The 14,900-nt window shown below is 42.8% G+C and overlaps 1 protein-coding gene across 1 annotated transcript in view; it reads left to right on the forward strand.

The window, feature by feature from the left end:
• LOC308282856 (meiosis inhibitor protein 1-like) overlaps positions 1-14,900 on the forward strand; it is a gene marked incomplete at its 5' end in the record, with an annotated part of 38,999 nt that overhangs the window by 5,517 nt on the left and 18,582 nt on the right. The window contains one exon of the mRNA XM_080723244.1: positions 10,535-10,719. Coding sequence (XP_080579370.1) covers positions 10,535-10,719 — 185 coding nt within the window. The remainder of the gene's footprint in view (positions 1-10,534; positions 10,720-14,900) is intronic.

Here is a 14,900-nt window from a genome sequence, read left to right on the forward strand (position 1 = left end):
TAATAACACAAACATATCACAAAAGACAGATCATCAGTGATGGGGCGATTGTTTAGCAGACTGTTACGTAAGTGCAGCAATGGCTGAGGGGACAAAACTCCTTTTAAACCGAACTTTTCATTTGAATCCCAAAACTACGAAAAAGTTTTGGGATTCAAACAGAGAAGGTATTCTTTCTGGCATGATACGTTGTTGATAACTTGCATTGGGAATATAGCTTGTTACGACCGTAGGGAGCGTTTACTATCAAACCCGGCAGATACTGACCGTCAGTGAGTCAGTAGGTAGGTTTATTGGTAACGCCATAATGTCTATAGCTGACCTGTTGTGACATCACATTGTTGACTCAATGACTAATACACACTGCGTGACATTTTGCGCCGATTATGCTGTCGCAGACCATTTTTGGCGCTCGCTGACAAAACCGCCGATCTGCGGACTTCACTCGCCGAGGTTTTGATCGTTGTGTGAAAGTCACTGCGAGAAGATCTGGCCGCGATAATAACGCTCTGCAATCCCTTCCCAAGTATTTCTCTGTGTGTGTGTGTGTGTGTGTGTGTGTGTGTGTGTGTGTGTGTGTGTGTGTGTGTGTGTGTGTGTGTGTGTGTGTGTGTGTGCTCATGGAGAGAGACAGAATGAAAATCCCTTGGGTCCTGCCTCGCTGCATGCACATATCATGGACACGTTTTCGTTGGACATTGGAATGAAAACAAATGTTGGCTATATATCTCGGGTCTAGATCGCATCCTGGTGAATTATCTGGCAGTGTGTGATCCCTTAAGTCGGTGATCAATATCATAGTGTGAAAACCACAACGATATTATGACAGCCGATTTCAAGAAAGACACTCATGTGGTGTGAAATACTCTAACGATCCAATAATCGCCGACCACTTAAATATCGTACAGTGTGTCCGAGCCTTAAGGCAGCTAAACGCATCAATGTCTATAGCTGACCTTTTGTGACATCACATTCTTGACCCATATTTGGCAATGCCCATATACAGTATGGACGGTCCATATATGACCAAGACAGAATTCATTTACAAATGCCTCAATGTCTATATAGCTGACCTGCCCATATACAGTATGGAGATCCCTGATGTTGTCAATATTAAGCCCATAGCTTGGAATGCCCATATATGGACATATTGTGTGAGTCTCATGTGGTCTATAACATAAGACATCTATGATGTCAGACGTCAGTCATATCCATATTTGCAACTCGAATCACACTTGCAAATGAATTCCGTCAGCTTCCAGGTAATTTAATATTTTTGAATAATTGTCTATTTGAGTTAGAGCATCCTCTCTAAATGCAGGCATCTATCTGAGCTTCTACTGAAATAAACTCACTGACTCATAAACAACAGACCCACTAAGTGACAGACTGACTGATGATGAGAGTGATGATGAGAGTGTATCAATTCTCCAAAGAAATCAGGTATTAAGTGATGCAATTTATTACCGGAAGCAAATTAATTATATGAAACAGTTGAATTATGCTGACAACAAGGAGGGGATTTTCTCAAGGGGTTTAATTTCTTGGGGTAAAAAAGAATATCCATTGGTTCTTTAATGAATGTTTGTTGTATTTTAAGTAAGGAAAATCATTAAGAAGACAGTGAGACAGATTGAAAGATCTGTCTGTACTGTACCCTACAGCGCTCTTTAGACAGTTATCTCACACACAAACCAAACAATAATGATTGATTATTGTAGCTTCTGCATTTTGTGCGTTTCGCTATTTAGTGTTTCTTTTTTAATAATATATTGTTATTTTGTCCTCCTGTTTGATAATATACACTACCTGCCCATCCAGTGCATCTACAGACACCCTAACTGATGTTTTAAACCAAGATAGATCAATATGGATAATTGGTTTTGAAATCGTAAGGGTTTGTGAAGCATTCTTCTACTGTATCATTAGAACAACAGATTACATTATGGATTAAACCACAAAATAGTTAAGGACTAATCAATCTCAACCAGCACACAGGATGTGATGAACTAACCTAGAACCAAGTTCAGTGGTTTATAGGGAGAGATGGTTTGCTCTTGTGTGTGTGCGTGCGTGCGTGCGTGCGCCCGCGCGAGTGTGTTTGTTTTAAGTGGCCATCTCCTATCGCAGATGTTGGATTTAATTAGACCCAGGACACCTCCAGAAGGCTTAACAGTCGATTCTGGCATCCCAAGACCAAAGAATTGTTGTTTGGATTTCAGCGGGGTGTGAAGCATCCTTGTGTAATAAACAGTTGTCTTTGTCTTTACTCCAACCTGGCCTTAAGTCAAATTCTTCCAAGATTCCAGAATTGCCAAAGCATCTCTAGTGTGTAATTATTAGAGGTGGGCAACGATTAATTTTTTTTAATCGCGATTAATCGCACTCAATCCTGGAGTTAATCGCGATTAATCGCGATTAAAATGGCTCATTTTAAGTCTGCCGAAGGCCTTCAAAATTAGTGGCATCCCTGAAAATCGCGGGCCCCCCTGCAAGGATGGGGGCAGGAGCCCTTTTGCAAATGATAATGGAGTTCTATCCGTCTGTCATTCAATGTTATATGAGATACATAAAGGTTTCCTGTGTAAATAAGGCGAAAAGCTTACTAGGATCTCCTTTGAGTTGATCTTGTACCAGTGAACTGTACTGTCATGAAACTACAATCAATCAATCAGTCAATCAATCAATCAATCAATCAATCAATCAATCTCTCTGGAAGAAGTTGCACATAGGTAGCTGCACTAAGGCGCTCCAACAAGACCACTCTAACAAGCTAAATGCTGGGTGCAGTAAATGTATTTGTCTGCAAACAGCCCAATGAGCCCATATTAACAGCTGCATGTTTATTTTATTTGTAGCCTATTTATTTAATAAAAAAAAAGAAAAAGAAATGTTGGTGAACAAAATATTTTTGACAGTGTACTCTGTCTCGTTTTTGCAAAATCTCAAATTAACAACTAAGAACCAGCAGCAGCAGCAGCTGCAGGCAGCACCAACAACAAACAAACTGGACCTAAAAAAACAACCAAACAAAATCAGAAACAAAATCACAACTGTAGTCGCTGACTGCAGCGAGTCAGACAGGCAGCCGCAGCAAGTGATGATGAGAGAGATCAGATTACACAACAAACACCAGCACGCAACAACGTGGCTGAAAAGCACAACACAACAAGTTAAACAACACACAGTGCAAGTTGAATCTTTATTTACCTGATTGCTGCTGCCTGCAGTTCATCTTTTCATATCCAGATAGATAAACGCGCTTCATTACGTGTCAAACGCTAAGTCGCTAAAACCGAAACAAACACACTGTCACGTCACAGCTGTGAGCCTGCATTCTGAAAGAGGGGCGGGTTCCCAAAGAGTGTACAAGTAAAAAGCACAGTGCTGTGACACAGTGACAGCCAATCAGAAGACGTCTCTGATTCAGAGATGTTTAAGTCAGGTAAGATGGCAGCAGAGTCTGCCTGCGCTGTCCTGTGTGTGATGTCATTGAGCATGCAGCTCCCAGACCCAACTTTGATCCGCGATTAACGACGATATTTATTTTTACCGCCGACAAGAGTCTCCCGTTAACGCAGCACGATAACGCCGATAACGGCCCACCTTTAGTAATTATGCAAGCTGAGGTGGTGTAACCTATTACACTGGGGGTCAGTGTAATGCTGTCCTTTTCGCCTCCCCGGTTTTGATTTGGTCTCTCTCTCTGCTGGTGTGAACTGTGAAACAGCACCCTTAAGTCATCCGTGCCCTGGCGAGCACGGTTTCACGCACTTTAATTTTATTAAGTGGCCTCGGCCGTCCCATGGTGACACTCTCACAGAGAGATGATCCTTGCTACTCCTGTCTCTGTCTGCCTGGCTGGATAAGTGGCTTGTCAGGACCAGGCTGATGTATGAGCTCCACTCTGTCTAACCACATCCATATCTATCTATCTTTCCCTGTCTTTCTTTTCTTCCTCTCTCGCTCTTTCTTTTTTTGTGTGTGTTTTTCCTTCTCTCCCTCTTTCTTTCTGCCTTATCTTGCTTCCTTCAGTTTATCTCTATTTTGCCTTTTGCTCTCTTTCTTCCTCTGAACTCGCTACCCCTTCACTCTCTCTCTCTCTCTAGCTCATGCTTGTCCCTCTATTTGCTCGCCCTCCTTCTTTCCCTCTTTCACATTCTCTCCTCCCTCAATCAATCTCTAAATGTTTTCCTTGCTCAATCTCTCCATTCACTCTTCCTGCTTTATTTTCCCTTTTCTTCCCTCTACTCTTTCTCTCATTTATCTTTCGTCCCACCTCTCTCTCTCTCTCTCTCTCATTCTCACTCTCTTTTTCTCTTAGTCGGAGGCATTAGGGATATTTCGTGCTAATCAGTCTAAAAGCACCAAATTTTGCACAGATGTAGCCCAGGCCATCTCTCCCTAATGAACGCCCATAAAACAGTGAAAAGTGATGACTCATCACTTTTCATCACTAAACCATCGTTTTCTGGGGCCATTTATAGCCCAAGGATTGTTTCTTGTGCAAAACAAATGCTTGCAATGGATTCAGCATCATGACAAACCCCTAGTTAGACGCCGCAGATTTTTTCTGGGTATTTTCCTCCTGTATAGAAAGTCGATTGGAGCCCAACTTGATTTGGCCACTGTGGCGACCACGAAGGTCGCCAACTCGGGCGCCTTAGCTAAATCATTAGAGCATGCCCTGGGCTACATCTGTGCAAAATGTGGCGCTTTTAGACTAATTGGCACAAAATGACCATGTTATCTCCCTAACGCCCCCGACTATCTCTCTCCCTCATCTCTTCTCTCTCTCCCCCCCCCCCCCCCTTTCTCTTCTGCTGCCACTAATTGGGTCTCTCCTCTCTCTGAGGTCTCTAATATCTCAGTGTACATGACATAAGTGCTATGCAAATGGCTGCCAGCACTCAGACTACATCCCGCCGCATTTAAGCAATCATTCCTCCTCTCTCTGTCACTCTTTATATCTGTCGCTCACTCTTGTCTGGCTGACCTTTTTTCCACCCCTACTTCTTACTGCACCATGCACCTTCTCTCTCTCTCTCTCTCTCTCTCTCTCTCTCTATTTGTCTCTGTCTCTCTCTCTGACCTCATGTCTACATTTTCTGCCCCTGCTCCTGTCATCTGTCAGTAAATCAGCTGTCCTTTAGCTCTCCACATCTATCCCCTGATCTCTCCTTCTGTTTTTTCCAGCTGCGACCATGCAGCTAGTATGATCCACTAGCTGCATGGTCGCAGCTGGAAAAAGTATGATCCACTACTGTATAAGTCTGTCAGTCTATTGCAGCTTATATCATTACTCGCGCAAGTACTGTGTTCGGCTGTGTATGTAGGTTGGTAGGTATGTAAGTAGGTAGCCGTGTGGGTTTAAGCCCATAGCCCAATCAAGGACCAGCCTATCTGGAGGCAACGTCATCATTCCTGGTGATGCCAGGGGTGATGTCACTGGCATCGCCAGTGGTGAGCGCACCTCATGTCTAGGCGTGGGGCGGTATCGACATTTTGTTACCGCGATTACCGTCTTCCCATTTACCGCCGGTATTGCGGTAATTACCGCACCCCCGTATCTATTAATTAAGGTTCGGCGATAAGCCAAAATATTGCAATCGTCTTCCCAAAAGTCGCCTCTCCACAGCCTAACTGCCCGAGTTATACTTCCCCGTACAGCACAGCAGGTTTGGCTTTGAAAGGAGCAGATCTACAAGCTCACAACACGTCGCATCCGCGACGCGTTCTGAGCTTTTAGATCTGTCGGGTTACCATAGTAACGGTAGCTACTTGGGCTTTTAAGACACAGACTGCTGTGTGTGAACAAACCAGAAGAGAGACGGAGACGGGTAATCAGATCGTGTACAGTGATTAACTCACGTCTGAAATCGCAGCGATTGAGTGCTGATATATACAGGTTTTAGTGACAAGACTTGACAGAAAAGGTTATAAAATCGGCGACGGGGCACAACGGGCGAGTCGGCGGCTCGGCGCGACGCGGTGGGAAAAGTAAAAGATAGTTTCATTTTCGCTTTTAGTCCACGCGGTCCGCGCTCCGCCTGTAATCCGTATGAATAAAAAACAAAATGCCACAAGGTACTACTGCCACAACACAAGGTATGTATTAACATACTTGTGTTGTGTGGATTACAGTCAGAGAAAGTTTACGCTTCTCCGTGCTCCCTACTACGAGGCTGCTGCTGTGACTGTGTAGACTGTGTCTCCGAGTCGAGTGACGTATGTGGCTTCCAAACCATAGACGTTCCAAACCTGTGGTACGCGGCCCAGAGCAGAGCGGCATGGAGCGCATGCGGTCCTCGCCTCTCCCCCGTTTTAAAACTCGCTTGTTTTCAATAAAAAATAGACTATTTTGACCGCGGTAAGGACCCTGAGACCGCGGTAGGCCTCGGTATACCGCGGTACGGCGGTACGGCGGTACGGCGGTTACCGCCCCCAACCCTACTCATGTCATGGCGTGCTCTGCTGGCGCACAAGTAGGCCATATAGTTAATTACAGTATGTGCTTGCCCCCCCCCCCCTTCCTCTCTCTCATACTGTGTCACTTTTTCATCTGAATGTTTGTCACTAGCTGCCACATTTTTCCTTCATCTCTCCTCTTCTTTTGTATCCTGTTTCTGTCCTCTATAAACTCTGTTCTCATAAGACAGTGACAACCCGGGAACAGAGCTATAGGGCAGTTGTGTCGGCGTGTGTGGCACTGATGTGTCTGATGGAGGAGCATCTCGTTCCCTGACTCTCACCTTGATTTCCTGTTACTTGTCCCTCTGCGTTTTGTGAAGGATATGTTTTAGACCAGTGATTCTCAACCTGCAGGAGTGTGGGCCAGGGCCCACTTGTGGGCCATGAGGATATTGCAAGTGGGCCCCCAAATAACAATTTTAGCATTAATATAAAATAATTAATGTAAAATATATTTTAGTTTTCATTGTGATACCGGTAAATACAAACTTAAAGTAAACTGCCTTGGTTACATTTATCTAAGCCGGAACACAATGGATTAACTGATAAAAATAAACATGCCACCCAGTGGTGAGATGAGTGGGCCGCAAACAGATGTTCATGTGGGCCCTTATCCAGAAAAGAGAGCGACCCACTGTTTAGGTATATTGTTATTTTACTGTGACAAGAAAGTGTCACAAGGGAGGGTGAAGAGAATCTATGATGCACAACGCAGGTCCTAAGATATAACTGAAGCCCGGGATATACTGTAAATGTACCGTACACAGTAATATCCTCATTGTTACGGGTCCATCTTCACACTAGTTCAGTATTCCACATATCGTTGCTGTCTGGGAGAATTAAACCATATTTCAGCTTGTTATGTTTCTTCGTAAATGAATGCCCTACTTCATCAATACAAAAGTGTTGCACGAAAGTAATGAAAATAGTAGATCTACAAGCTCAGAACGTATCCCGATGCGACACGCTGTGAGCTTGTAGATTGGGAAATTTCATTATTTTCATTACAAAATATAACCATAATAATGAAAGGTTTTGGACATACAAGGTTTCCTTCCACCGATGATATTTCAAAAAGCAACACTCCAATATAAAAGAATAGAGAAGACGTCACCTTTTTTTTGACCAATACATTTTTGGTGCTGTGGCTTACCTATTTAATCATTCAAGTTTTAAATGACCATACCAGTGTTACTACTTGTCCATCATCAACATCGGCCACATACGGTTTTAGTTTACATATTCCTCAACAATGTTCCCCAAAATTGCTTTTTTGTTTGTTTACATTTTGTCCATATTCAATTAAAGTATTTCTAGATCAATAAGTCAAAAGTCAAAATCTGATTGGGGTATGTATAGTCTATAGTTATTTTAATTGGAGTGCTGCTTTTCTCTATTGAACTTGAGTAATACTTAAGCAGAGTACCCAACTAGAAAGCAGCAGCCTTTGGCATGGAAACATAGTCCTGTATCTACTCCTCCATTAGGCCTCTAGTTTGAGGGCATTAATGTTATTTCTTATCGGCAGTGCAATGGATGAGTTCATATTCAAGTTTGACACCGCAGTGGAACCGGTTCAGCTGGCACTAAAAAGTTGGACCCAATCAAAATTTGCCACTACCTGCATGCAAAAGGATGCACTCGGTTGTGATCAGCCAAGTGCTCCAGTTTACCGCCCTCTAACTAGAGGTCAGTGTTCATTTTGTCGACTAAGACTAAGACTAAAAGAATTGATATTTTGTTGATAAGACTAGACTAGACTAAAACAATTTCAGAAGACTAAGACTATTATTTGTGTTATTCAAAAGCCTAAGACTAAATCTAAGTCTAAGACTAATGGCTGTAAAAATTAACACTGGTATGTGACTGCAATGAAATTAAAGCCAAATACATCTTTTTTGTATGGTTTAGTTTGACGAAGTAACAGGATATGACTTGTTCAGAGTTATGTGGTTATATTTAGCCCAAAAGACTAAGACTAAAATATTTTGATATTTAGTTGACAATTAAAGACTAGACTAGACTAAAACAATGTCAGAAGACTAAGGCAGGACTGAGACTAAATGGTGTGTTATTCAAAATACTAAATCAAAATTAGCTGAAACAAATTAACACTGCTAAAGGTTAAATTAACACTGGGTAGTGGTTTAGTCTTGAGAATGCAACATGTCGAACAAATAAAACAACCTGTTTGTTAGTTCCACTTACCAATGCTCTTGTCACAGTGTGTTGTCAGCGGAGAAGATCTCTGTGCAGAGTCTGCAGACAACAGGAGGTAGAGCAAGTTACGGGGGAGACAGGCAAAGGTCAAAAAAACTGAAAAACAGTCCAAACATCCAGAAGGCGGGCAGAAATCTAAAATCCATATACATGCAAAAAGGTCAAGGCACACAGGTCAGGCATTCAGAACAGGTCTCTGAGACAGGACTCAAGTAGTAAGAACATGGGAAGGAATACAGAACCGGAGAGGTGGCTCAAGCAAAGGAAGAAGAGAGCTAGTAAAGGAAACACATGGTAACACGTGGCACTTTAACTCAGAGTTCTTTTGATTGGCTCTTTTGATTGATTTCTTCCAAGCCAATCAAACAAAAGGAAAATGAAGCATAAGCAAATTAAAAGCACAAGGAACAGGGTTGTTTGACATGGAATAACTGTCCATGTCTAACTTTATACAGGACTCACTTTAGTTTACCTATATACTGTATATTGCCCTCTAAAACTATGTTATTGCCTTGCAATAACATATGAGCCAAGTCAAAGGATTAGTTGTAGTCTTAGCCTTATATACTTAGCACTTTTTGTACCTGTTTTTACTGTTTTTCTATTCATGCTTTGTTTTCCCTGTGTAATTTTTTTTTTTGAGCGGTGGTCACAACGCTCCTATACGTGGCCGTGTGTGTGGGTATGTCTGTCTCCGTCCGTCCGTCCGTCCGTCCGTGTCTGTCTGTATGTAGCCTGCCCTACAGTACCTTTTATGACCACACATGTTAAGGGAGGGGCGCTGTTTTCAGGCCAGGCCAGGCCAGGCACACACACACACACACACACGCACACACACACAGGGGGGAAGGGGGGAGGGGGGGGGGGGGGGGTAAAAAGGTGCTGTTGAGACTAGCCTGGGGGGGGGGGGGCGACAGAATTCATAGATCTAGAACACATAGAATTCATAGATATAGAACACAGAATATGTACAGTACAGTACAGTTAGGTACAGTAGAGTACAGTAAACCACCGCTCAGTTCACACGGGTGTGATTTTTATATTTTGTGTGGGAACTGCAGATGTAAATTAGCATCTTTGCTAAATCCGGTGTATTTACATTACATTGATATATCAAACATATAATTTTCCGAATGTCTGTCCGTCCGTCCGTCCGTCCGTCTGTCTGAGTGTCCGTCTGTAACAGTGTTTCTCCTCAGTGGCTGGAGCAATTGATCTGAAATCGCATCACCATTAGCATATGAACACACCTGACATAACTGTGAAGCCCGTTTGTCACTTTCACAAATCGTATGCTGTATATTAGCATTTTTATGGTGTATCTACTATCTATTCTGCATCTAGCATGAGGCATATCTATTCTGCATCTAGCATGAGGCAACATGTTTAACCAGCTGTGTGGCTGTGTGTGTGTGTGTGTGTGTGTGTGTGTGTGTGTGTGTGTGTGTGTGTGTGTGTGTGTGTGGCGTGCGCGCGGGGGGGTGGGGGGGGGGGGGGGGGGGGTTGTCTGGCCCTGTTACAGATGTTGTCCAAAAATCATGCAGATCGGTACACAGTATCTCTGTAGCCATTAAACGAAACGGGTATTTCTTACATTGATGCTCCTACATATTATCATGTAAGCACCAGTTAAAGTTACTTTCCATCCCTCATATACTGTGTGCACGAGTGCACACCCCATAACCCACACACTGCACATCATTTCAGAGCTCATATCTTTGAACGGGTAAGGGCTAGTTGTTCATTAATATGCGGTGTCCCCTAATCCTCACCTCACTCTCCATTAACTTATTTTCCCCCTCTCTCACTTTCCCTGTTCTTTCCCCTCCTTTCTACTCTCCAGCCAGCTCCCTGAGGTTGCTGCAGGCCCTCCTGGATGTGGACCTGAAGTCATCAGTAGTGTGTGTGAGTGGCGGTCCAGGGTTGGCCGCTCCCAGACCCCTGGGGACCACCGACAGTGCTCTATATCCCCTCGGCTCCCGAGGAGCTCATTGCCTCGCAGCCGCACTCTATGGACTCCTGCTACAGGTATGAAGGGCATTTGGATTAAGTGTGTGCATGTGTGTGTTTGTGTGAAACCAATTATGGGAGACACAGGAGAGCAGCCTTCAGTATTTAACCCTGAGGCTGCCAGATTTAGTCAGAAGTTACAATATTTGCGTAATATTGTGTAACCACCTAGCGCACAGCGTCCAGACATCCAGGTTTGTCCGTGATTGTCCCGGTTTCAAGCTGGGTTTCTTGGGTCCAGACAAATATTGGTAAAACAACGTTCACTACAAATTGTTCCAGGTTTCACCACAATTACACCTAGAGAAATGTGCTCCTCGAAGCACAGGTCTCTCAGGCCAGGTAGTCAATCAGAAACATCGGACAGATCTGTCTTGATCACATGGCTATAAAGATAACGTGTAACGATTTGCTTGATGTTAACAAAATCTGTAGAATTAATTAAAAAACAAGAATTGACACACAGTCAATATAAAATCTGTGGATTGGTGTGTTGACGTTAGTGTAAAAAAAGTTTGAAAAAAACATTTTTTTGAAAAAAAAAAAAGTTTGAAAAAAAAAAAAAAAAAAGTTTAGGTCCAAAAATGTGTTAAAAAATCGACCTGATGGTGGCGCTATATGGGACAGATCCATGTCGATGAGATAAGTGTAGACATACTGTGTAGCGATTTGTGTGATTTTAGGGCAAAAACTGTAGGAGCAGTATTCAAAAATGTGTTTTAAAAAATTTGGCGGGGGTCCCTGGAGCTGCGGGGGTCCCTGGAAGGGTGGAGGTTGTGGATTGGCAGACAAGGATTGTGTGTGGAAAATTTCACATGGATAGGGGCAAAAAAGTGTGATGTGACAGACAGACTGACGGACAGACAGGCGGTGGAGGTTTTCATAGTAACTGCGACCTGACGGTCGCAATTATAATCATTAGTATTGTTTATTTTAATTATTATTATTAAGGAACTCTAGAAATCTCAGTTGGAACTGTTACCCCAGTGACCCGATGCTGGATAAGCGGTTGAAGATGGATGGATGGATGGATGGATTATTTTAGAGTAAGCTACTTTATTTACCATTATTGTGTACTCCGCCACATGGGGAGCAATATTCAATTCAATCTTCAATTCAAAGAAGCTTTATTGGCATGAGAACACAAACGTTTACACAGTGGTGGAAAAAGTACCTACATTTTTATAATTAAGTAAAAGTATCAATTCTGCAATGTAGAATCACTCTGTTACAAGTAAAAGTCCAGAATTAAAAATGTACTTGAGTAAAAGTACAAAAGTATTGGTATCCAAATGTACTTAAAGTACCAAAAGTAAAAGTACAAAATGTTTGAAAATAGCAGATCTACAAGCTCACAACGCGTCGCACCGCAATGCGTTGAGCTTGTAGATCGGCTATTTTCAAAAAGCCTTGGTATAACATTAGCCTCGTACCCGCCCCTCTTCCAGAAACCATTTCATTTGTTTCTCGCAATCCTCCTGGAGAACGGAAGTTGGTCGTTTACTAGGCTAGTATAACATAGGGCTAAAGTGGTTTATGTATGTTTTAAACTTTAGTTAAAGTTAGATAAAGTACTATGTTCTATCCGTCTGTCTTTCTTTTCAAATCTTTTTTATTATTAAGGTACAATGTCACAATGAGGCAGGTACACACATAGTGATGGCACCCCAAATCACATTCCAATCACAATAATCATTGGTACAAAATAACACAAGATCTGAGGCGATCACGGTACGTACACATTCAGTTGTAAGGAAGAGGAACCCTGCCCTTAAGAGATAATAAAAGAAAACATTTTTTCCCTCCATATACCCAATTTAGTGTCAAGCCAATTCCCCCATCCCCATACTCTACGTTAAGACCTATCCCTGCTAATCCCCACAGTAGTCATTGGGAGGGTAAAGACAACAACGTGTCTCCTCCGATACCCGATCCGTCATGCCACCATCTTCTTTTCACCTGACATTAAGGAGCTTCACCAGGGGGGCGTAACGCATGTGGAGGTACACGCTATCCTCCCCGGTTCCACCCCTCTCTGAACAGGCGCCCTGACCACTGTGGGAACCGTTAATGCAGAGACAAAATCTGTTCCTCCTCCCCAATCGACTTCCCTCCCACGAACACAGCCAATTGTGCTCGTTGGAGCGCCCGGCCAAGCCGAATGCACCATGAAGGTAGTGCTCCATGGTGGTGGACAGGAAGTTTAACCTGCCCACCCAGACGCCCCAATACTGGACTGCCACCGGGTCCCAAAAGGCAGCCCCCAGACATCAGAAATTTAAAAAAACAAAACAAAAACATAATAGGTTATATAATCCCAGAGGGAAGGTGCTATGTGGCGACATATTTATCTAAAAGCTAAAAAAAGAAAAAAAAACTAATGTCCATGAGTCAGTTGTAAAATAAAGTAAGGCCTGCCAGTCGAGAGAGGCTGCTGTTACAACCAAAAAAGAAAAAGTAACAAAAATAGTAGTGATACCACCTCCCAGCCGGCAGAGGCAGCGTAGAACCATTAATTGTCGAGCGCATAGGTCGAGCGTGGTTCAGAGTTCAGAGTTCACAGTTTGGTCCATCCTGTCAGAGGCACACAATGGCGGCCACCGACCAAAAACAAACAACCAACTCAGGCTATCAGCATATTAGAGCCACATCGTAAGAAGATGAAGTATAAAAACAACGAAAACATGTCGAGAAGTCTCGACTACAATCATGTCATCATAAAGTGCAAAGCATTCGATCGCTCTCTAACACTTAACTAAACCGCCGTAACGTAATCGTCATGTACGGAGAGAAAGAAACAGCGCATATTAGCATACCACAGGCGCAATAGAATTCGCCGTAAACAAAATACCCAATTGAGTAAACAAGTGGTTCGCATTAACCGTTGGAACGGACATGTCTACATACGCCGTTTGATCATATAATATCAGTCAAAAAAGGGTTGCGTATTTTCGTCAGAAAAGGAAATAGGAAAATTAAAGAAAGAAAAAAACCCTGTTAGCATGTACTAGCTAGTTAACCAACCCCACACACTATCGACCATTCCCGTCTGTCTTTCAATGTTATATGAGATACTTAAAGTGTGGTTCCTGTGGAAATAAGCCTCGGCTTTCTAGGATCTCTAGTTGACCTTGTACCAGTGATTTGTACTGTCATGAAACTGTACTTTTTTCTATTGCAAACTTCTAATAAATTCTTCAATCAATCAATCAGTTATTGCTTTGTAGATTAGCATTATTGGGCTAAATGTAAAGACGCTACGCTGCGCCAACCGTGAATTCAACACAATCTGCTGTTGAGCAGTTTAACAAATTTGCTACGTACGTCTACACAAACGGTCAGATTACAAAGATAAATTGCTTAGTGAAGGCTCACGGATGTCACCATAGGGTACGCTCCAGCAGAATGTCCCGTAATGATCGTATTATTTAAAGAGGAGCATTTTAATCCGATCGGTCGTCGTTTCCTTAAAAAGGTATTAATGTATCTAAGTGCAGTACACCTCGCAACCGATGGGGTCGCATGGCTGAAAAACAACAGAAAATGACGTCTGATCGGATTAAAATGCTGTTTATTATTTCTGTCACTCATTTTCTTGTGTAAACTCAATAAAAAATTTGATTATAAAAAAAAAAAAAACAATACGAAAGATACGGGTAATTCTGCTTGAGCGTACCATACTGTGACATCTGTGAGACTTCAGTAAGCACTTTATCTTTGAAATATGAACGTTTTTGTAGACGTACGTAGCAAATAGGTTTAACTGCTCAACACGAGGTTGAAGTGAATTTATTACACACCGTGACTCGTGCGTTAGCCTGCAGCTAGCGCTAGCTAGCGTTAGCCTGCAGCTAGCGCTAGCTAACGTTAGCGTTAGCCGTTAGCCACACATCCAGAATAGTCTAAGTCAATTTTCCAACGGCGAGTGAACGATTGCATTCCGAGTTGGGTGAGGGTCGCCGTTTTATTCCATGAGTAATTGTGTATAACATGCCTGCGTTAGCCTGCAGCTAGCGCTAGCTAGCGTTAGCCTGCAGCTAGCGCTAGCTAACGTTAGCGTTAGCCGTTAGCCACACATCCAGAATAGTCTAATATATGTCAATTTTCCAACGGCGAGTGAACGATTGCATTCCGTGTCCTTCATGGATTTTTTTCCCCCTGGCTGTCAATGTTTTTATTGTTCAAAAAGAAAACGTTCT

The sequence above is a fragment of the Nannobrachium achirus genome (assembly GCF_963921795.1).
Source record: "Nannobrachium achirus genome assembly, chromosome: 4".
NCBI lineage: Eukaryota > Metazoa > Chordata > Actinopteri > Myctophiformes > Myctophidae > Nannobrachium > Nannobrachium achirus.